Here is a 24,321-nt window from a genome sequence, read left to right on the forward strand (position 1 = left end):
CTTCCAGAGCTCACTGTCTACTGTCTACTTAGGGAGACAGAGTCTCTCCCCTCAGCGCGTGCACGCGCACACCCACATCACAAGACAAACCAAAGGGTGACGTGTAAAAGGCCCACATCATCAGATCCTGAAGATATAGGCAGGGGAGACACGCATGCACGCGCGCACACACACACACACACACACACACAGAGAAATGTCCACACCACAGGCCTAGGGACACACCAACACATCTCCCACCCAACCACCCCTTCCCCAGGGTTGGGAACCCTGGGGGCTTGGGGGCGCTGCACTGCAGCTACACTCTCTGCTGTTTGTAGGCCTGTTCTAGAGCAGCTGACTCCTCCCCCACAGCCTATGTCTTCCTTCTGACTCAGGAAGACAGTGTCCCCACGGCTGCCTGCAGAAGCCCAGGGCAGGGCAGGAAGTTTGCCTGCTTAGGGAGTTGTGCTTTAAATACTGGGGGGAGCCTGGAATCTGGCAAGGTACCCTTGGGGAAGCAAGGGTGACAGCAAGGGAGTTCAGCCCCCATCTAACAAAGGTTTCACCCCCACCCCCGCCTCTCCTTCCAGGACCTCACTCTATCCACAAGGAAGCACTTTTTCTTGGTGTACCCTACCACTGGTCCCCAGGTCCTGCAGTCCCACCTGGGCCTTGGTCTGTGTTGAAAGCAACTAGAGGGAGGACAGGGACTAGGTGGCAGGTACCCATCTGCCATCCACGGTATCAGACATCTGCAGAAGGGACAGGCCCACAGGGAGATGAGCATGAGGAAAGAGAGAAGGCAGAGCGGGAGGAGAAGAGACCCAGAGTAGGCCAGGCCAGGAACACAGGAAAAGAGAAAGACGGGAACATTAGTGGAAGTGAGGCAGATGGGGGGACTGCGGGGAACAGAAGGGAAATAGATGTTGGAGGCTGAGTCCAGCCAGCCCCGCCCCCAGGCCTCCTTACCTCCTCCTCCTCCTCCTCCCCCTCTTCGACCTCCATTCTCTTCCTCCTGCAAGGAACAGAGAAATGGGTGTGGCCCTGGTTTTAGCCCTCAGCAGCAGGGGCAGCACAAGGGAAGGCCAGCTTCACTGGGTGGGCCCCTCCAAGCTCCCTCTTATCTCCTTTCAACTAGCCAGCAGCAAGGGGGTGGGAGGGCTATCAGCTGGAGTGCCAATTTCCAGGCCAAGTTCCCCAGAAACATGCCAAACCAGCACTGGCCAATCCACCACCCCAGCATCCTAGCTGTCTGGGAACCCCAATTCACATGGGACCCATGTCCCCTTCCCTTGGGAAAATCCAAGGTCAAGGGAGGAGGTTCCACTCACTCAACACAGAAGACCCAGGCAGACACAGATAAGTGGGGGTGACAAGTGCAAACAGTGCTATCGCTCTCAGAGAATGGGGCAGAATGAGCAGGAAGGACTGATTAGCAGTTCTCTGGGACAGGGGATCTTAAGACAGCTTTGAGAGTGGCAGGGAGAAAGTGTTCTGGGGGAGGGGAATGGAGTGTGCAATGCTTGGTGGCAGGAATCAACAAGCGCAAGTGAGGGCTGGATCCACCAGGTTAAAGGAGAAGGTCAATACCAACAAGTGACAGAGATCAGACTAAAACATTCAGGTTTGAAAGGTGAGAAGAGGGAACTGGTGAGGGTGCTTTTGTGGAAGAGAATGGGTACCAGCAGGGCAGAGAATTCTGGTAGCTAGGTGCTGGGGGTCCACTGGGAGGCCCTGGGAACCAAATCCTATGGAGGTGACAGGGCAGTGGCTTTGGGGAAGAATTAGGACTGAGGGAAAGGAGGTCAGAAAGGCCAAACCAGCAAAATATGGCATTTCAGAGCTGGATTGGGCCTTCAGCCCCATCTTGTCCGACTCTCCACAGATACACCCATTTGACAGACAACAGGCTGTGACTTGTTCAAGGCCAATCAGAAACTCACTGGCAGAGTCAGAGTCGGAACTCAGGACTCACTGGCACCCAGCCAGGACACAGTGGGCCGCAGGAAGGCCACTGGGTGCTGCTGGAGAGCAGGTCCTCTGCCCTGCCTCCTTGGTGGGGTGCATGCCAGCTGATGTGAGCTGACAGCAGAGGGCCGGTGGCAAAGGCAGACGGATGCGTTTGGACGGCTGGGCTCCCTGCAGGCTCCCAGGCCAGCAGCAGGAAGGTGGGGAACACTCGGCCTCCTCCTGCCTCCAGGCCAAGGGCCCCTCCCAGCCCTGTGCAGGTTCTGGAAAAAGGATGGAGCCCTCCCTCGTTGGTCCTGCCCCTGGTCTTCCTCCAGGGGAGGAAGAGCTCACCACAAGGACTATTGCACATGCTTCTGCTGCTGTCACCTCTCAGCAGGGTCCCCTGGGAGAAGGTGGCAGGGGCCAAGAAGAAGGGAAGGAAGGATGGGGGTTCTGGGGAATTACAGGGCTGGTGTTCTTGTGCTTCAAAGTATAGAGCAGTGCCACACACCATTGCCCCCACCTCTGTGCCCAATGCAGCTTCAGCCAATAATGGCTCTGCAGGCACCCCAGATTCAGGCATGAGTGAGAGCTACACAGTGACATGTGCACATGCCATGGATTCACAGATCCTACACGCATACCAAGAGACACACGTGCAAGTCTATGCCCAGCACACCATGCTCACACGCATGCACAGAGACATGGAAGCACACAGTGAAATCTAATGCCTTAGTTCTCTGGCAGGTGGGACCAAGGTCCCCAAGGGAGAAGCCCTCAACAGCTGTACAGGCTGATCTCAGCCCTGGGGGAAGGGGAGAAAGGGGTTCATTGACTTGGACATAAATCTGTCTCCCCCTCTATAAGAAAAGAGGAGGAAGAAGGGGCAGGGCTCTGGTGCTGAGCCCTGGTTGCTGCCTAGATCACCTTCTACACTCTTCCTCCACTCCTCTGCACTCTCCAGGCCCTTCCCTCTCAGCCCTCAGCCTTGGGTTGGACTGAGGGGGCTTGTTTCTGAACTTGACATTTATATTAGAGTGAGAAGGGCTCCTAGTGATCAAGGCAACACATGCCCTAAGGTTACTGCAGGAGAAAGAGCCAGGGAGGAGAGACAGCCTGGACCCCACAATGAGTTGGGAGTTGTACAAGGACTAAAATCCTGTGCCACCTTCCCTTTCCAGCATATAGAGCTGTGGCCAACATGGGTCTGGGGCACTCTGGGAGGAGTCTCAGAAGTGTGTTGAGCCAGGCGGGCATGGTGGCACTCAACTGTAACCCCAGTGGTTTGGGAGGCTGTGACAGGAAGATCACAAGTTCAAAGCCAGCCTCAGGAATTTATCGAAGCCCTAAGTACGAGCAAGATCCTAAGCTACTAGCAAGATCCTATCTCTAAATAAAATGCAAAAAAGAGCTGAGGATGTGGCTCTTTGGCCACATCAAAATGTGGATGTGGCCAAATGTGGTTAAGCACTTCTGGGTTCAATCCCTGGTACCCCCTCAAAAAAGGAAATGTGTTGAGAGATAGGTTCCTTGATGGCACAGACTGGAAACAGGGACAGCAGACCCAGGTTAGAAACAAGAATCCCAGGAACTCCATCTTCCCAAGGCATTTCTTCACTTTCCAGAGAACAGGTCTGGGGGTAGGACAGGGAGCATTATGGCTCCCCACCATCCCTTTTCCTGAGAAGACCCAGGCCACAGTGGTTAGGAGCTCTGACCACTGTCCCATGGTACAAATGTCCCAGCCCCAGCAGGCACGGCCTCCCAGCAGCCTTCCTCCCAGGCCTCAGCAGAAGGGAGTCAGCAGTCCCAGGAAAGACTTCTTCTCTGAGAGGAACTAGTGGGCAAAGGAATCACTCTCCCCCATCAAGCTTCCCAGGGACAGTGAGGACAGCGGAGAGCTAGGCATACCTTCAGGCTGCAGTGCACGGCAGACTCGGGTGGGTACACGATGAAGTGGCGCAGGGTGAAACCAAAGCCATCCTGGAGACTTTTGTGCAGCAGCAGTGTCCTCGGCCCCTGCCAGGGGAGGGGGCGCCCAGGAGAGCACCCATCTCGTGGGCCCAAAGGCAGCTGTGGGAGCACAGGGAGACAGGATGAGTGCTGCATGCCCAGCCCTCAGACCTCTGCACCCTGCCTCCAGCCCAGGACCTGAGAGGGACTGTCAGGGTCTGAAGCCCCAGAAAGCCTTTCTGCCTGACCTCTTCCTACCCCCCGACTCCTTCCCCTCCCACCACCATCAGCTCAAGAGTTCTTCCTTGTTTTCACCTCAGCCTCCTCTTGATGCCTTTACCCCTAGGGGAATAACTGGCTGTAAACCAGGCCTTCTTTCAGTTCAGCAAACATTTGATGAGCATCTACTATGTACCAGGTGCTGCACACACAGCCTTCCCATGCAGGAGAGGTCTGCTGCTCTCTGAACAGTTGCAACTCTCACACACCCACACATACACACAGACACATGGGCACATACAGACATGCACCTACACACAGTCACATACCCTTGTGCAGATAGAACATGCCACAAACACACAGACAAGCGCACATGAAAATGCACACGTGGATGAGCACACATATATGCTTACATGGACACACACACAGGCACAAAAGCACAGTCTTACTCATGCACAAAGCCCAGAGACACACCTACACACAGACAAACACACAGACATATGCTTCGGGAACACATGAGGACCAAGAGTTGCAAGAGAGCAGACGGGACATCAGACAACTGAAGGGACTTCCTGAAGTCCCAGAGTCCAGCCCACAGGCCTGGCTTATTCACAGGAAAGTGGCGGAGGCGGAGGGGGGGTTCCCTCTTCCAACCTGCTAAAGTACTTGGGATTCCCCAAGATCTGAAATCAAGGCTTTAGTGGAGCACAAGGGGCTGTTTCTGGGGCAGAAGGCAGAGGAGGACAGACTGTCTGAGGAAGACTCCCTTCAGGTCTTCTTCTTGGACACAGAGACCAGTGGGTGATCGGAGGGCATTAGAGAAATTACACAGGGTGACCAAATGGAGATGAAGGGAGCCGAGGAGAAGCTGTCACAGGAAAAGCCAGGAGGCCTCCCCCTGCCCGCCCGCCCTCCCTCGTCAGTCAGCAGAAACTGTCACCCCTCAGCCAAAGCCCTAAGTAGCAAAAAGCCTCCCCCATACCCTTAGCAGCCCTCGACCTCCTCAGCATCCTCAGTAGTCCTTGGCTCTAGCAGGAGCCTGCACTAAGGGGAGAAAGACTGGGGGCCTGGGGACTGAGGAAAGAAGCCCCCCAGTTCTGGGGAAAGGAGGTTGCACTTCATTGTAAAACTCCCCTTCCAATAGTTGGAGGAAGCCCCAAAACACCTGCCACCCCAGTGCAGGTATGCTAAGAAGTTCATCCAAGCCTCAACCCACCTTCCTGTTCACACATCCCACTGAGGCCCAGCCAGCACTCGTACCCAGCCCTTATCCCAGATGACAGAGCCAGGTAGAAGGTACAAGGAGGCTGAGTTTCTAACACGTGATCTAATACGAGATGTGATACAGTCTGGCGCAGACTTGGGGTGGTGAGCTCCCCATCCCCAGAAGAGTCCAAGCAAAAACTGGTCCACCCCAGTACAGGAAGCCAGAATCAGACAGGAAATCCAATGGTGTCCCATCAGCTCCTACTTGTCACTAAAGCCTGGTCTCCTCCACTGACTCCCACACCCCATGGGGGTCCAGGGAACAAAGAGAAAATTCTTTGGAAATTCTGCTGTCTGAAATCCCCTGGATTTCCTATCTCTGCTGAGCTGGCAAGGAACTGATCAGGGAGAGAAGAGGACCTGGGGGACCAGCCCCTTCGCTGCCCCTCCTACAGAAACCCCTGTTCCTCCCCAGTGTGGGCGGGCCCCCTGCCCACCCCTCACCCAGGCTCAGAGCTGAGGCTGTTTGCAGGGCCCATTGTTTTGCTAGTGTCCTGGATTAAGGTTTAAGCCACCAGCTGCCCCGGTGATGAGAAGTGGCTGGGACAGGTCCCCACACGCCCCCCGCCTCTTACCCTGTACATATCCTGCCTGGAGCTGCCAGCTGCCTGGGGGTGCCACTCCCTGGGGGCACCTGCCTGTAATCCAGGACAGTGGGCTTGCCTTCCTCTCACAGTTCCCTCCTAACCCAAGCAGAACTGGCACCCCCTCCCTTATCTCTGCCTCTCTCTTTCCTCTGTTCTTTCCTTCCAGGCCCCCTTCCTCCACCTCTTCCAACTAGGCCCCTGGGAATGTCAGTAATCCCCTTGCCACACCCCAGCTTGAAGAGGAGACACCACAGACCCTGCTAGAACGGGCAACTCCCCTATAGGAAGTTCTTCCTTAGATTTAACCGCAATCCTTCATGCATTATACATACATATTTCCTCACCTCCCCTCTGACCCGGGATAACACTGGGGGAAGGGAGGTGATAGATATAAAAACAGAAAGACCCAGCAATGAAAATTAGAAAGGCAATTGAATTTGCTCACAAACAACCCCAACTCTATCTCTCTAATGCAGCCACAGAGACAAGGAGAAGAAGAGGGAAACACTCAGGGGGCCCAGGGACACTACTGATTAAATTCCCCTGGCTCAAATCTATTTCCAAACACAGCCACCCTCATGTCAGGAAAGAGACATCTAGAAATACCAACTAATGATAGAAAGGCAGATGGCCCTAGGCTACAGATTAGACCCAAGTGCAAGAGTGGTGGGTTGGCAACACTAGGAACTAGAACCCAGGAGTCCTGCTCCTCCCCCCAGGAGCATAAAGAGGTCATTGCAGAAAGCACAGTATTCAGGCTGGGCATGGTGCCCACTGTGACTCATGCCCTACCAGCCCGGTAGATCCTGGACATCAGAAACACTGCCCCCAGCCCCACCGGCCTCACACTGACAGCACTCACTACCTGCTGGGGCCCATTCTGCCACCTCAGCCTCCTTGCCCACTAGGAAATCCCAGTGTGCCCCGTGTTCAAGGTTCCTTCGGGGAAAAGTGGGGTGGTGACCACTGTTAGCGGTGCCTGACCGCTCCTAGATGCTCCGTAGTCGCTACGACAAGTAGGTCCCTACCATCCTTCCACTGCTTGCAAACCTAAAGGGCTGAGACAACTGGAGGCCACCATCCACACTGTCGATTCTCATCTAGCACCTCTGGAAAAGCTCCACGCCACTAACCTTGCCACTCTCACCCGATCTCTCAACTCTTCAAACACTCCCCAGTCCAAGGACCTCAATCCCGGAATGCAAGGCACACACCGCTGTAAGGTCTCAGGGAAGGGGGTGACCCGCTGGCCCCTCAGCCCTGACAAGATCGGCCCTGGCCCCGGTCCCCCACCCTGCTCACCCTGGCCCCGCGCGAACCGGGCGCGCGGCGGTCGCTGTGGCCGAGGTAGGGCAGCCAGAGGCAGCGCGGTTCCGGGGCGCTGCAGTCCACGCCGACGGCGCGCTCCCAGCGCCAGCCCCCGGCCCCCGCGCGCTCCACGCGCCACACGGCGTTGCCCACGAGCGCCGCAGCCAGCGGGGACCCTCGTGCCCGGCCACCGCCCCGGCCCCAGCGAGCCCCGGGCCTGGCTTCCGGAGCGGGGCGTGCCGCGCGGGGCCCCACGGCCGCTGCTCGGCGCCCAGCGGGAGGCGTTCTCGGCCCCCCGGGCGGCAGGCGGACCCCGGGGGTCCCTGCCTGCCCCCCGGAGCCACGGGCCCGGGGCCCCGGAGCCCCGAGGGGACGAACGGCCCGCGCGGATGGCGGCAGGACGGCTGGAGCGGCGCCGCGCCTCCCGCGCCTCCTGGCTGAAGGCGCCGGAGCTGGGACACGCCGGCGAGTAGCGCAGGGCAGACGCCTCCCCCTCCGGGGCGGCCCCTGTGCGCGGCCGCCCTGATCCCACACACCCACACACTCACACACTCACACACCCACACGCGCCAAAAGCACTGTACGGTCCCGCACAGGCATGCACGTACTCACAGTCGACACTCTCCCGCGCACACAAAAACTCACACACTACCCAAACCACGCACCTTGAACACTTCAGAACACACTCGCACAGCCAGCTTCATACTCCCAGAGAAGAGAAGCACATTCACACGTGCACTGCAGGTGCCTCACAGAGCTGCACACACCACACGTCAACATCCTCCCTTCTTCGTACAGGCCTCGCCACGCACCTATCGCCCTGATATCCTCTGTCCACATACCCCACAGAAACACACTGGTCAGCATACCCACTATTTTCCTGAAGATACACCAGACCCAACAGCCCCCATAGACCCCACCTACCCACCCCATGCAGTCAGCCGGTTGACAGGCACGTCCTGCAGAGCGCACTACTCCATGCATCTCTGTCACATCCACTCAGGTCTCTCACATACACTGCCCAGCACTGAGCACTGTGCCCACTCTACACCCCATGCCAAAGTGATTAGGTATACCCCAAGGCTACAAGTGGAGCCCCCACCCCCTCACTTCCATGGGGAACTGTTCTATGCATCTTCCCTATGACCCCTGCTCATTAGCTGTAGCAGAGGGGCCACCACTGAGCCTACAATGGACTCCAAGCTGGCCCCTAGCCCACCTTCCAAATGTGTCAGACAAGAAGCCCCATGTGAATGCCAGGCCCTGGCCTCCTCCCCTGTCCTGGCTCTCTCTCTTTTCCCAGGCCCTTTCCCCTTTTTGGGGTGGGCTGGCAGGGGCTTTGGCTAGTGTGTGTGGAATCATCACCACCATTTCTATCACACTTGACTGTTTATAAACAACATGCACTACAGCCACTCACTGTGGCCCAGGGCCATTGCTGTGGCCCAATTTGTAGAGAAGAAAACAAGAACCAAGAACACTGTTTGCTATGACAGTACAGGGCCACCAACCCCAAAGCCACTCATTTCTATTTTGGATCTTATTGGGGAATCCTAGCCAGTGGCCAAGGAATGGGTATGGCTCCAACCCATCCCGGCTCCCAAATCTAGGAGGAGTCTGAGAGGAAGAGTCACAGGCTTGAGCCTTTTGGGAGGAGCTACCAGAAGGGAAACCCAAGAGTCTCCCTCTTCCCACCCCCATCCTGTCATCCACTGTTCCAGGGAAGACCTGCCAGGATGGTGGCCCACATGAGAGGTACTTGGTCTAGAAAGGGAAGGGGAGGTGGAAGGGCTAAGGGAGGAGAAAGAGGCAGGTGAACTTGGAACAGTGGGAGAGAGGAGAGTGGGGACGCAGGGAGCAGAGGGGAGGTGGAGGGAGAGGAAGGGGGATAGAGGGAGGACCCTGGGGTGGGTAGGATCACTGAGGGAGACAGAGAGGCGGAAGGGTGAGGGTGAGGCCTGGGGCGGTCCCTGTGTCAGCCAGGGAGCGGTTTTGTTCTCCTGTTTCCTGTTTGCTGCTTGTGGGCCCCATGCAGGAGCTGGACCCCCACCCCCACCCTGGCGGAAGCCCTACGGGAAGAGCAAGGCTGCCCACAGCTGAGTCAGGAGACTTAGGGGGCAAGCGGGAAAGGACCGGAGTCAGGGACATCGAGGGTAGTCTGGGACAGCAAAGACACAGGATCTCCATCCCCACCCTCTCCCTGCCCCTCAGTCATCTTTTCTCTTGCTGCAATCCATTCCCTAGACCTAAGGAAGTGAAGGACTGTCGTCTCTTGTGACCCATGCACCAACATGTGCTGCTTATGCCTCAAGATTAGAGAACATTATCAAGACTGCAGAGGGTTCTGGGGGCTGCAGGAAGGAGAGAGGTGGAAAGGGGACCTGGGGTTTCTGTGCTATGCCTACGGGGAGCTTGAACGGATGAGCCATATACCATGTCCACCTCCTGCCCTCTGAGTTGGCAGGGGCAGAAAGGCCTGGCCATGAAAGCAACAGATTCCCCCAGGGCACCGTACCTCCTCCAACCAGCTGCTTCAGCAGGGACTTCCTTCTGGAGGGTGTGGGTGCACACAGTAGGGCCTCAAAGATGGTACATGGTTTGAATAAATGATCCTCTAGGGCTGTGGAGCCAGCTCCCTCCCCCATTTACTCTGGGAAAGGAATGTGGGGTGGGCCCCAAAGGGCCATGGGGGAGGGGGCCAAGGGCTGGGAAATACCAGGCGTAGCTGAGATTCTATTCCAAGCCTTCCTGCCCAGCGAGTCCTCCCCCCACACCCTGCCCAGCTTCCTCCCCCCCATCAGGAACTATCCAGCTGAGCAGTCTCTCCCATCCCCCTCTAGTTTGTCCAGCTTGCAAAATATGTTCAACCTCTTCTTCTAAGGGTCTCTGGGAAGTGCTTAGAGGCTGCACCCCCAAATGGAAGGCATCCCATGCTGGTCTTCCCTATCTCCCAAAGAGATATCACCCTTTAATACTGGAAGCTACTTTCGCTTGTTCTCATTTGACCTGTACTCTAAACACTGGATTTCCAGGGATTGTTCTTAATACCCATTTTTTAGTTACAGAAACTGAGGCTCAAAGAGGACAAGTGATTGGTTCAAGGCCTCACTTTTATGAAGCTGGGATCCTGTCCCAGGGTTCTAACCCCTAACCCAGATCTCTTTCCATCACCCTCTTGCTAATCCTTTCAATCACATTTTGAGTGGTGTTGCTCCTGTCAGAAGCTGGGACATCTTGGAGACTAAGGCAGTCTCGGTCCCTGCCCTCTTTCCGAGACTTTTATAGCTCTTTCAGGAATGTCTTCCAGGTCCTAAAACCTGTAGGGGTCTTTAAGTTCCAGACTCAGGCCCCCCAGCCAGCTGCTTTGGCCTCCACCAAGCGAGTCCTTCCATCAGGCTCAGGGCCTCTTCCCTCTGGGAAGAGTGTGAGGGTGGGCCCAGGCCTCCCAGGAGAGGGGGGCCTGGAGGAGCCAAAGCCTGCAATTGCCATGGGGAGCCAGGCTACAGGGAACTGGGGAAGGGGAGGAGAACATCCTGGAGCCAGAGGGTCAGGGATATGACAAAAAGGAAAACTGATACTGCCACAGGGAGTGTGATTCAGGAAGCAGAAGAGAGGGGTTCAGGGTTAACTCAGCCTGCTTTTCCTTCCTCTGGCTTGCTCAGCACCTTCTCCTAGAATGTAGTCCCCAAACCACAAGGTGACCAACAATACTCCCATCCCCAAAGAATCATCCAGAATTGGTGAAGCTTCAACTGGTCTCCAACACCACCAAACACCAACTCCTAACCGCCCCATGACCTCACACACAGACAGGGCAAACCCACCGGCTGTGCCATCCCAAGCATGCAGGCCTGCAATACCCAGCACATGCCCTCCTGCCCACGCTTCTGACCCCTGCCCCAGTCTCCTCCCTCAAGGGCAGCCGCCTCCTCAGCCCTCCTCCACCCTTTAGCCCCATTCAGATGCCTGGTTCCCAGCACTGCTGGCTACAGGCTCCCACCTGACATGCCCCAACAGGCCAAGCTGATGAGCCGGCCAAGCAAGCCTGCCTCCCCAGCAGCCTCAATGTGCACAAAACCCTGCATCATGAGAGCTTGAGACCCTGCTCTGGGCCTGACCAGTGGGCAGTGGATGGTTCAAATGGTCTCCACAGACCCCATGCTCTCCCCTTCTGGGGCTACTCCTGCCCTGGATTAGGATAGGATGTGACATTCCACTCTCTCTCCCTCAAAGTGGGTCAGAGCCAAAGAAGGCTGAGCAGGGGTTACCCATCATGTGAGACATCCCATCACCATCTTGGGGCAGGGCTGAGACAATCCCAAATAGTGGTTAGCAGTGGCCTCTGGAGTACTCTGGAGTCCAAGACCCCAGGGCCTATGTCCCAGTCTCTGTGTCCCAGTCTCCACCTTTTAGCTGTGAGACCCTGGTGTGTTACCCAACCTCCTTGATCCTTGACTCTTCACCAATAAAATGGCAATGGTGCTGCCTTCCACCTCAAAGGTCATTGGCAGGATTAAGTCAAAGCCATCACACAGGCCCAGAGCACATAGTAGGGATTTAACAAATGCCAGGGGTTTTGATTGCCTTTTGGATGATCACTGTCTCATACCCAGTCACGCTTGTATCCAGACACCCAGGCACTCACAGACCCAGGCAAAGTCACTAGCACAGACATCGCCACACCTCCCTCCAATCCCAGGCTCCCACAGGCTCCTGCCATGCCAATGCCTCCCAAGCACCCGGATCCTCAGGAGCTTCCTGTTCAGAGCAGTAGAACTTCTGCAAACCCAGAGTCCTGGCTTACAGGCCTTTGGGGAGCGTGGGAAGAGTGGGCTGACATGAGAACTCAGGATAAGGCTGCTCCTAGCAGGCAAGGAGCATGGCAAAAGTGCCAGACTGGCTGGACCTCCACCCAACAGGAGGCCTGGTGGCCGCCTCAAGGACGCCGAGGGAGGGGAGACCAAAGGGGAGCATCTTTGCTCATGGTGGGAAATGAGCACTTGCAGGAGAGGGTGAGCCTGGAGCCAGCCACAAAGTAAACACCAGGGTCATTGCTGGGCAACCACAGGCGGCCATGGGACAGAGCCCGCCCCAGACCCTCTCCACCCCAGTTCACTCCACCCAGGAGACTCTGGGAAGTCTTAGGCCCTCTGTATATCCATTTCAGTCTCTGGGCCTGTCTGTGCACTCCCCAAATGGAAGAGGCTATGCCTTCCCCCTCAGACTGGGAGCTCCCTAAGAATGAGAGCTCTCCCCACGCACCAAACATCACTCTTGGGTCTCCTGGAGGGCATGCATGGCCTATGTCTTTCCTCCAGATTGGAGACCGCTCCAGGGCATGGCCTCTGTACCCTCCACTGTACCGACAGATCTCTAAAGACAACAGCTGTTTGATTTTCAAAAATGGATTGCTAAGGTACAGTGGCACACACCTGTAATCCTAACCACTCAGGAAGCTGAGGCAAGAGGATAACAAGTTCAAGGCCAATCTGGTCAGCTTGGCGAGACCCTATCTTAAAATTTTTAAGACCCTATCTTAAAAATAAAAAGGATTGGGGATATAGCTCAGGTGTAGAGCATCCCTGGGTTCCATCTCAAGTACTGCAAAAGAAAAAAAAATGGATATGCTCTAGTGGTATGTGATTTTCAAAAATTATCTGTGGATGGAGAAAAATTAAATATAGAATTGCCATATGATCCAGCCATTCCACTTCTAAGGAGAAGTAGATAAACAAAAATGTTATGTGCACATGATAGAAACATGGCAGAGCCGTACAATGGGATATTATTCAGCCTTAGAAAGGAATGAAATTCTGAGACATGCTTCAATGTGGATGAGCCTTGAACACATCATACTACATGAAATCAGCCAGACACAAGAGGACAATTATTGTACTATTCCACTTAATGAGACATTTATATCCACAGAGACAGAAAGTAGAATGCTGGTTGCCAGGGACTGGGAGAAGGGAGAATGGGGACTTAGTAATCAAAGGTTATAGAATTTCAGTTTGGAAAGATAAAAAAAGTTCTGGAGATGGATGGTGGTGCATTTGCACAATGACATAATATGCTTAATGCCATATGACTATACACTTAAAAATTAATTTTTAAAAATATTTATTTTTTTAGTTTTTTTTTTAGGTGGACACAATATCTTTATTTTTTAATTTTATGTGGTGCTGAGGATCGAACCCAATGCCCTGCACATGCCAGGCAAGCACGCTACCACTTGAGCCACATCCCCAGTCCCTGTTTTTTTTTTTTTTTTTTTTAAAGAGAGAGTGAGAGAGGGGGAGAGAGAGATTTTTTTTTTAATTTTAATATTTATTTTTTAGTTATCGGCGGACACAACATCTTTGTTTGTATGTGGTGCTGGGGATCGAACCCGGGCCGCACGCATGCCAGGCGAGCGCGCTACCGCTTGAGCCACAGCCCCAGCCCCTGTTTTGTTTTGTTTTTTTTTAAAAAAAAAAAACAGGGCTGGGGCTGTGGCTCAGTGGTAGAGCGCTTGCCTAGCACATGTGAGGCCCTGGGTTCAATCCTCAACACCACATAAAAATAAATTAAAAAAGGTATTGTGCCCAACTACAATATATTATAAAGAAAAAAAAAAACAGGCTCAGGATGTAGACTCTGGGTTCAATCTCTAGCACTGTTAAAAAAAATAAAGGGGTGTGTGTGACATAGTAAATTCCATATTCATAAATAATATATAAATAATAGAAAATATTCATAAATAATTTAAAAAATCAGGAAGCCACAGTGGTGCACACTTGTAACCCCAGCTACTTGGGAAGCTGAAGAAGGAAGATCACAAGTTTGAGGTCAGCCTGAGCAACTTAGTGAGACCTTGTCTCAAAATAAAAAATATAAAGGGCTAGGGGTGTAGCTCAGTAGTAGAGTGCCCCTGGGTTCGATCCCCAGCACTAAAGGGCAGGGGGGAGCAGAAGTAGGAACAAATGAACAGGACTCTGCCTGGCACCAGGAGCAGGCCCTGCCTACAGAGTTTGCCCAGGATAGCTGAACACTGCCTGCCTGAAGGACCTGTCCCTCCCACCCCTCAGTCTGCACCTTCACACTGCCCCTGTTGTCATCTTCAGGGTCCTAGGGATCCTTGCTCAGGAGAAGCTCCCAGGCTGTGGAGAAATCTGAACTTCTGCACAGGAGGTCTATGGACTGATGGGGACCTATCACCCATCAGCTGGGTGGAGGGAGATAAAAACTCTTCCATGTCCTGACCTAACCCACGGAGCACACACACACATCTGTTTCAACCCCCCACAAGCTTAGTTACCATTGTACCTTATACACAAAGGGTGTGCCAGCAGAGACCTGTCCCTGTCCTCACAGGCTCCAAGGAAACTGCCATACACTGAAGGATACATTCTTGTCATCCAGCCAGTAGGGCGGGCAGGTTTGTGGGCCACAGAGCCCCCTGCTGGCCCAACTCTGGCACACCTTCTGCCCTTCCAGCCAGGGATCCTCATTCCTGAGTGTGCTCCCCCCACACATGGCATTCTCTAGGCCCTCAGCCCCAGCATCTCCTCTCCCCACCTCCCACAGAGATATGTCCCCTGCAGAAGCATAGATCAACAGTAGAAACTTGGGGTCTCTCTTTGGTCCAGGTATACTGAAGAGGAAGCCAAAGACCCTTGTTAGGGTCTAGACTAGATGGAGCAAGAGGCAGTTATTTCCAGAGGCAGGAGATTGCTTGTGATGATGCTTATCCCAAATCATCACATCCATTCCCCAGGCTGGATGTCTCATTTCAGAGGAGACTGGGAACTCTGCATGTGAAGCATGCTTTGGTCCCCCTCGAGAAGTTCTTCCTATTATTTGACCACCTGGTCAGAGGCAACAGGTGCACCCACTGGTTTCTTTCAGCTCAGTCCTAGTCAAGCAGAGACCACATTCCCTCCCTGGGCAGGTTTCAGCAGATTCCGAAAGTCTCCCCCAGGGCACATGGGGCTCCCTGCAGGGAGAGGCTCTCAGCCCCACCCCTGAAACCACCCACCCCCTCACCCTAGCTCTGCCCGACCTGCCCAGGTTCCCCTTCACACATGGCCCTACCTATGAACTGAACCTCCCCCTAATCCAAACTGTGATGCAGCAGAAGCAGCTGAAAAGATAAAGGGGATGGTGGCTCTGCAGGTGGGAGCTGGGATGGCTTCTAGGCTAGGCTCTGTCGTCAGAAAAGGACAGACACATCATCTCTGGCCCACACCCAAACCCCTGCATCAGCTTGCCTGGTCCCATACCTGGCACAATAGAGATAGAAAACTGATGTGGGCGTGGTGACGCACGCCTGTAATCTCAGCAGTTTGTGAGGCTGAGGCAGGAGGATCCCAAGTTCAAAGCCAGCCTCAGCAATGGCAAGGTGCTAAGCAACTCAGTGAGCTCCTCTCTAAATAAAATACAAAACAGGATTGGGGCTGTGGTTCAGTGATTGATCGAGTGCCCCTAAATTCAATCCCAGCACCCCCCGCCCCCCCAAAAAAGAAGAAATAGACAACCGAGTGCTTGCTATGTATCAGGCACTACCTTGTCAACAGCAGAAGGCTCTTAAAACAGCCTTCCCACTGCCTGGAACTCTTGGCCCCCACCCAGTCCAGGGCTAGGTAAGAACACCAGGCTCACCCACAGGGGATGGAGGGGTGAGGATAGGAAGCAGCTAAGGCCTGCTGTCCCAGCATTGAGAAAGGGCCACACTTGCCAGTGTTACTGGCTCTGCTCCTTTTCTGGTTGTGGGACATCAAGATCATCACTCAAGCTCACACGGATTTTCTTATTTGTTCAATTACAAAATAAAGGCAGGGACAGCAGCCTGGCCAAATTACCAGGAACATATTCTAAGAACTAATAAATGAGGAGGTTCACAGCGCCAGTCCTATGTCCCAGCATCAGGAAGGCTCTGCTTCCCAATGTCTCCCAAGCCCACGTATTTCTTTACTTCACCACCTTACTCCAACCAAGCTGCTGTGTGTGACACCCTCTGGTCTTTGACAGTCCAATGATTTTTTTTTTTTTTACTATTATGACTACCAGGCTCTGTGGGACACGCCTCCAGCCTTCACACCCACTACTCCCCCTTCCTCCATGCTCTGGCCACCCTGGCTTCCTCCAGTTCTTGTGAGGACTAGGCAGACCTTCCAGCCTCAGGTCCTTTGCACATGTTATTTCTGGAATGCTGTTTTACCTTCTCCAACTCCTTCCCTACCTCACCAAGGGGCAGTCTAACTGTTGCCCAACCTAGAACTCTCAGCAAAAATACAGCTCACATACAAAAATACATCCCAGATACAATTCCTCAGACCAGGTTAGGTCCTGGCACACCCTCTCATTATCAGTGTTTACATATTTTTTTCCAGTATTGGAAATTGAACCCAGAGCCTAGCACACTAGATAAGCTCCCTACCTCTGAGTTTTATCCCTAGCCCCTCTTTTTAAATTTATTTTTTACTTATTAATATATTATTATTTGGTGCCAGTGATTGAACCCAGGGTGCTTAGCCACTAAGCCACATCCCCAGCCCTATGTTGTATTTTATTCAGAGACAGGGTCTCACTGAGTTGCTAAGTGCCTCACTTTTGCTGAGGCTGGCTTTGAACTCGCGATCCTCCTGCCTCAGCCTCCCAAGACTCTGGGATTACAGGTGTGTACCATTGCACCCAGCACTGGTTCTATTTTATTTTGAGACAGGGTCTCTTTAAGTTGCTCTTCAACATATGGTCCCTCCTGCCTCAGCCTCCTGAGTAGCTGGGATTACAAGTGTGTGCCACCATGTCCGTTAGTGTTTATGCATTTATGAGGCTATTTGACCAATATCTCCCCCTCAGCGGTGAGTCCTGGAGGGCCAGGACCATGCTTGCTTTGCCAAGGACCTAGCACAGAGCACAGGAGGGCACAGCACACTGTTTCTGAACATAAGGGAATGAAGAAGCCGATCAGTGGGAGGTGACCCAGGAGGGTCTACCTGGAGCAGGGAGCTTCCACTCTTTGCATCCTCACTCCTTCCTCAGCAGGAACTTGTGCAGAAGTAGGGGTTCTGGACCGAGGGAGTAAGGACAAGGGAGAGAAGAGCCGCTGCTTTCTCCCCTGTAGCTCTCTGCCTCACCCCAGCGGCCCCCTCCAGCCACCTGGCGGTTCTTGCTGGGTCTCAAACATGCCACACCCTGCCTGGGACTCAGGGTTTGCCCAACACATCCAGGCTCCCCTCTGCCTTTAGCTGATCTCCTAGCCGCTACAGCTCAGCCTGACAGTTTCTGAACAGCTTCCCCAACTCGCAAACTGACGAATTTGCCAGAGTCCCATAGCTAGTGACACAGAAGACACATAGGTGTGTCTCCGTGCGGTACTCTGGCAGGGCCGGGGCTCTTGGCCACCTCATCTCATGCCTCACTGCTACCAGTTTCTCCCTCTAGGAGGGGCCCGAAGGCACGCCCTTCTCCGGGACCTCGGTTTCCTTAAGCGCACTCAGCCACGATGTGGCCGCTAGGACTTGAGATTTCAAGAAAATTGGCTGAGGGCGTCAAGGTGGGAGAGAAGGTGGCGGCGGGGAGGAGAGAGGGGAAAAGAAGAGAGAGGAGCGGAGTGGGAGGAGGACGAGCCGCCCAGACGGCAGAAACGCCAACTATGCGAAGTACGCCGGCCCCTGAGCTATGAATAGTGCCGCCAGGCTCGCAGCCCAGGGCGCCCTTCCCGCAGCCCCCACCCCACCTTCCCAAGCGGGCTTTGCACCGGGTGCCTAGGAAGCGCACTTCTGCGGACTGGAGCTGAGCTGGGGGATGAAGGGTGTGGTCATGCAAATGAGACACAAATAAAGAGCTGCAGGCATCTCTGATTGGAGGATCCCTGCCGGTCCTGGAACGTAGGCAGAGCTGGCATTCAACAAAAGGCAGTGCCCAGCCCTGGGTCACCAGGCAGGCCCCTGCTACCCCAGCGTGGCTGCATTCCCCAAGCCTGAAGATCTCTTCTGATCATTCATGGCTGAAATCCCAACCATGCAGTATGGTTTCTGGGATCCCCTCATTCTCTCTGTCAATGCCCTAGTAGGCTCTGCCTTCTTAGGACACCATCCCTGACCCGCCCCCGCCCCCAGCATCAAGAGTCAGACTCACTTTCTGAAGCTCCCAGTTCTGATACACAACTGGGCGCTTGACAAATCACAGCTGCCCCGGTCCCTTTTCCACATCAATGACCACAATGGGACACACGGTGAGCTCAGAAGCTACTGACTGGACGTCACCAAGGGCCTGGCACTAGGCAGGGGATGGGCATGACAGGACACTAGGGAAAGAAGTCAAAGAATCCAGGCAGAGTTCAGGTCTCAGCTGGGTGACCCTGTGGTCAAGTTTTTTCCCTCTCCAAGCCTCAGTCTCCTCAGCTGTAAAAGGAATCTTTGAGAGGACTCAGTCTGAATGCCTAGCACATGGCAGTCACTAAACAAACCTAGTACAGCAGTCCACAAAGGACTTTAAAAATTAATAAAGGCAGCTCCTGACTTCATAAAGAACAAAGAGATAAGACATGCATGAAATAAAGGAACCGGTAGAGCATAGTGTTTAAAAGTTCCTACTCAAGCGAGGCACCTTGGCACACGCCTGTAATCCCAGCGGCTTGGGAGGCTTAGGCAGGACGATTGAGAGTTCAAAGCCAGGTTCAGCAAAAGGGAGGTGCTAAGCAAGTCAGTCAGACTCTGCCCCTAAAATAAAAAATACAAAATAGGGCTGGGGATGTGGCTCAGTGGTCGAGTGCCCCTGAGTTCAATCCCTGGTGCCTCCCCTGCACTGCCCTCAAAAAAGTTCCCAAACACAGCCAGGTGTGGTAGGGCACACCTATGATCCCAGCCATTTGGGAAATTGAGGCAAGAGGATCACAAGTTCAAGACCAGCCTCAGGGGCTGGGGATGTGGCTCAAGCGGTAGCGCGCTCGCCTCGAATGCGTGCGGCCCGGGTTCGATCCTCAGCACCACATACCAACAAAGATGTTGTGTCCGCCGAGAACTAAGAAAAAATAAATAAATGTTAAAATTCTCTCTCTCTCTATCCCCTTCTCTCTCCCACTCTCTCTTAAAAAAAAAAAAAAAAAAAAAAAAAAAAAAAGACCAGCCTCAGAAACTTAGTTAGGTCTGAAGTAATTTAGCAAAACTGTCTCAAAATAAACAATAAAGAGGGTTGGGGGGTATAGTTCAGTGGTAGAGTGTCCCCGGGTTCAATTGCCAGTGCTGGGGGGGAAAAAAAAGTTCCTAAACATGGGCTGTGGATATAGTCAGTGGCAGAGCACGCATTAGCATGCATGACATCCCACGTTCAATCTCCAGTGTGGGGGGTGTGGGGGGATTCCTAAACAGGATTAGGAGTAACCTGGGTTTGAGTTCCAACTCAGTCCCAATTTCTAGCTGTGTCTTTGGCCAAGTTACTATTGTCTGTTAGGACATCCCAGCAAACATCTCTCAAGCATTGGCAAGCTTCATCTCCTCAGTGAAGTCTCTTATCCCCAGAGCTGGAGTATCTCAAAGTAGGAAGGGCTCAGTCCATGATGACTGATAGAGCCCTGGGGTCCTCCATACTACTCAAGAGCAAACCCCAAACTGCACACGGACTCACAGAGAAGCAGAACATAATCATAGTCTACATTCACCGTTGATCACATCTTCCCCTCTCCTTCATTATGCCCACCCCTACTTGAATTTCAGGGCTCATCTCAAGAGAGGTAGGTCCACCATTTTGGGGTGGGCATTGTTCTCCCAGGTTCTTTCTTATCAAGGAATAGAGCAGAGACCACAAGGACAGGCTTAGTATTCAGAAAGGCCCAGTTTTGTTTTATTTCATTTTATCCCATTTTAGAATTTATTTATTTGTTGGTTTTTGTGGTACTTGAAATTGAACACAGGGGCACTCTATCATTAAACTATATCCTCAGTCCTTTTTATTTTTTCCTTTTGAGAAAAGTTCTCACTGAGTTGCTGAGGCTGGCCTCAAATTTACAATCCTCCTGCCTCAGCCTCCCAAGTAGTTGGGATTACAGGTGTGTGTCATTACACCTAATTGGAACCCGGTTTTAAATTCAGATGACCTTGATTGAAGTTATTTACCCTCTTAAGATCTTTGTTCATGCGTCTGTAAATATGTAATCACCCCATGATGGTCCTTGAACATTGATCAGAAGGTGTTTCACTAAAAAATTCTCAATGTGGAGCCTGGCACAGGGGCTCACGCCTGTAATCCCAAAGCTGCTTGGGAGGCTGAGGCAGGAGGATTGTGAGTTCAAAGCCAGCCTCAGTAACAAGGAGGTGCTAGATAACTCAGTGAGACCCTGTCTCTAAATAAAATACAAAAAAGGGCTGGTGATGTGGCTCAGTGGTTGTGTGCTCCTGAGTTCAAATCCCAGTATTAAAAAAAAAAAAAGGAATTCTCAACTTGGGGGATGGGGGTGTAGTTCAGAAGCAGAGCACTTGCCTAGCATGTGAAATGCACTGGGTTTGATCTCCAACACAGAGCGGGGGTATCCTCAAATTAAATATAAACTTGGAAAGAGGAGATGAGGAAAGGAGATTAATCATATCACCAAATGCTTTTTAACCAACCTCTATGGCAGTTCGACTCAGTGACTCTGCTTCCATCTTTAAACTTCAGTCAACATTTTGTGACCATATTCTGGCTCACACAACATCTCAGGAAGACAGCAGCCTGTATCTGCAGCCCTGAGACTGTCTCCCCAGACAGATGGGACCTTTCTGACATGAACATTTTGGGAAGGGGAGCCCCGGGAAGCATTCTGAATTGGCAGGTAGTGGAAATGCAGTCTCGAAAGCCATGTTTATAAAGCCTGAGTGGAGAGTTTTTGTCTGGCTTTGGGGCAGTAGGAAAAGCAGAAAAGGAACACTGTGAGGGCAGGGCTGGGTCTCATTCATCCAGGCTGCAGGAGCCAGAAAGCACCTGGAATAGGAGGGGATGGGAGTCAAGGTCACCCACCCACTAAAGACCCTTTTGCACTGACTTACCCACAGTACCCTGCTGCCTCCTATACTCCCTGGCTGGAATTAGGGAGAGAGCAGGAGGGAGTCCTTACACCAGCCCTGCCTGGGAATGTTCTCAGCACCCCCAGGCCACACCTGGTCTCTTAGATCAATCTTTCCTTAGCACTGGGGACCTGAGTCTCTGGAAGCCACTGAAGGAGGAAAAGGCCAAGTGGGGAAGGAAGAGGAGCTTTCTCCCTCTCACCAGCAGCCCCAGCCTGGTAGTATGGCCCTATTCCCTGTGTTCCCCCTCCCCAGGGCTCTGGGCCCAACCTCAGCTGCCCCTGCAACACTCCTCAGGTGCAGCAGGTTGGAGGGGCTCGGGGCTAGGCTTCATTAGAGCTAAGGAGGGCGCAGCTCTGCAGATGCTAGCCCCCAGCCCCCCAAGCCTCCACCCTCATGCCCGCAGCTCCTCCCCCACTCTTGGGGAAGAAGGACAGTGGAGGGGGGGCATGCCTCTGGAAGACAAAAGGGGGATTAGAAGACTCTTCCCAAGTACAGCAAGGACAGTCATGCATCACTTAATGACGGGGCTATGTTCTGGGAAATGTACTACTGGGTGATTTCATCACCATGTGAACATCAGACTGTACTTACACAAAACAAGGCATCTGGAATGTCACCAAGCGATATAATCTCACGGGACTATCAACATACACACACGGTATTATCTCACTGATGGAAAGGTGACATGGCGCGTGACGGTACAGTATCATGATGCCGAGGAGAGATGGGCTGTGGGGGCATGAACTAGAAAACAGCATCAGGGTGAAGCAGGGTTCTCACCTGGGCTGCCTAAGGCTCCCCTGTTCCCTGCTCAGCTCCAAATCCCAGAGGTCCCCTTCCTCCTCAAACTCTGGGAACCTACCAACAGAAAACTACTCCTTCCTCCCCCTCTTCCTGGCCTCCAGCAGGTCAGCATGGAGAGACCTTTGCCTCCCTGCTGTTCTCTTTTCCTTCCACCTTTGCCTGACCCTCTCCTTTGCCCCATTCCCTGGGCTTAATCTTTCTATAGGGGCCAGTTTCCCTATAGGGCAAATAAGGAGACAGGGGCAGGCTGGTCTCCACTCCCTCCAGCTGAAATACACAAAGACGTGGCCTCTCTAGTTGACCTCCATCTTCCCTCCCTCTCTTTTGCAAAATAATCCAGTTTCTCCACATTGAAAATGAGGAAGCTGTGGTGGAGGGTGGAGGTCTCCATTCAATCACCCTTTCCAGCCCTTCAAAGGCGCTGAGGAGCATCCAGATGGGCCAGGTCCCCACCCTCCTCCTCCCAGGGCTCCGAGTCCCAACTCCTCCAGGAGCTCTTGCGCCCCTTGAGGACATGAACCAAGAAGCAGCAGCTGCAAGTTCAGGAGCCCAGCATCAACAGAATCACACTGGACACTGATAGAAATCAGGCTCAGAGCCAAAATGAACTCTGCTCTTCCCTACGCTGACCACCACGTGGCCAAGACCCCGGGTGATTGTCCTCCCACATGGCTCCCACATGTTCCCCCAGCAGCCACATTCCTCTGACCCATATGCCTCCTGCTGGCCTGCCGGCCTCACTGAGGCCAGCACCGGGGCTCTGTCATCCCTTTGCCTTGCCCGAGCTTGTCTCTCTTCCCAGAGATTCAGGGTGAGCTTTGAAAGGGTCACTTCAAAGAGGACCTGCTTGTGGAAGGCCCAGCCAGACCTAGGGCTGGCTCCTCGGCCAGATTCCTGGCAGCTGGGGACAAAGGCCCCACTGTTCCCCCGACCCTCAGACGCCCCCAAATGCACTGGGCATAAGAAGGCTTTCTTTCCCCAGTTCCGCTCCTCACAGGCCCGGGCTCTTTGCCATAGGGAGTAGCCCTGGTCCCTCCTTCAGGAGAGGCTGGGGGTGGGGAAGAGGGGACTCCTAATTTCCCCATCCCCACCACCATGTACCCAACCCCTTGGGGCCCACGGGATAACAAAGCAGCCTTGGGGCCAACTTCAGGATCAGGGGCCCAGGTTTGGACCCAGGTTCCTCTTGGCCCCTCAGCCACCAAGCCCTTCCAGGCCTGAAATAGTTCCCCGTCTTCTCCCACTCACCAGATCCATACCCATCTCCTAGGACTACCTCTCCTCTGAAGAGTCACCCAGCCCAAACCAAAGCAGCCACTCTTAGAAGGCCTCAAGAGGCTGGGTGTCTGTCCCCCTTGCCACCTGGTCCCCAATGGCAAGAACCAGGAGATAGTTCTCCAGCTGCCTATTACACAATGCTGGTCAGAAGCAGGGACCTCAAGGTTTCTGGGCCCAGCCTCTCACCCAGTGCCTGAACTCTCTGTAGAGAGTCCTCATCATTGCCCAGCCTGAGCTTGCCCACTTCCAAAGATGGAGGCCTCACTACCCCCAGGACCTGCTCATTTCCTCTTCTGACCATAAAGGACCCTTTATATTAACCAAAAGTGTGATGTTATTTCCATCCTTTGATTATTGTTTAATACAGTCATTACCAATATTTGAGCTTACCTAATATCAGTCACATTAGCTGTACCACCTCACTTAGTCCTCTCGATAATTTTCTTTTTTTGGAGGAAGAGGGTACTAGGAATTGAACCCAAAGGTACTTTTTCCACTGAGTTGCATCCCATCCCCATTTTATTTTAAGACAGGGTTAAAATTGCTTAGGGCCTCACTTAAGTTGCTGAGGCTCGAACTTGTGATCCTCCTGCCTCAGCCTCTCAAGTTGCTGGGATTACTGGCGTGTGCCACCTCGCCTGGCTCCTCAATGCTTTTGAGGGATTTTTCAGGGATAAGAAAACTGAGCCTAAGCTGGGTTTGGTGACGTATGCCTGTAATCCCAGTGACTTGGAAGGCTGAGGATTGAAAGCTTGAGACCAGCCTGGGCAATTTAGCAAGACCCTATCTCAAAATAAAAATTAAAAGGGCTGGGAATCTAGTTCAGTGGTAGAGCACCCCTGGGTTCAATTCCTAGAACTGAAGGGAAAAAAAATAAGAAAACTGAGGCTACAACAATTAAGTTGTCCAAAGCCACACAGTGAAAAAGGGGCCGAGCGAAATCTGAA

The 24,321-nt window shown here is 53.3% G+C and overlaps 1 protein-coding gene across 6 annotated transcripts in view; it reads right to left on the minus strand.

The window, feature by feature from the left end:
* Positions 1-24,321, minus strand: part of Arhgap23 (Rho GTPase activating protein 23) — an 84,580-nt gene that overhangs the window by 43,912 nt on the left and 16,347 nt on the right. For 4 of the 6 annotated variants that reach the window (XM_078042129.1, XM_078042131.1, XM_078042128.1 and 1 more), the window contains exons 2-3: positions 3,844-4,005; positions 952-997 (exon numbers count right to left, since the gene is read on the minus strand). In XM_078042129.1, the coding sequence (XP_077898255.1) occupies positions 952-997; positions 3,844-4,005 (208 nt within the window). Of the gene's footprint in view, positions 1-951; positions 998-3,843; positions 4,006-7,259; positions 7,581-24,321 lie in introns of those variants that run through there. The other 2 variants (XM_078042130.1, XM_078042132.1) reach the window with 2 other exon arrangements.

The sequence above is a fragment of the Ictidomys tridecemlineatus genome, chromosome 3 (assembly GCF_052094955.1).
Source record: "Ictidomys tridecemlineatus isolate mIctTri1 chromosome 3, mIctTri1.hap1, whole genome shotgun sequence".
Classification (NCBI taxonomy): Eukaryota; Metazoa; Chordata; class Mammalia; order Rodentia; family Sciuridae; genus Ictidomys; species Ictidomys tridecemlineatus.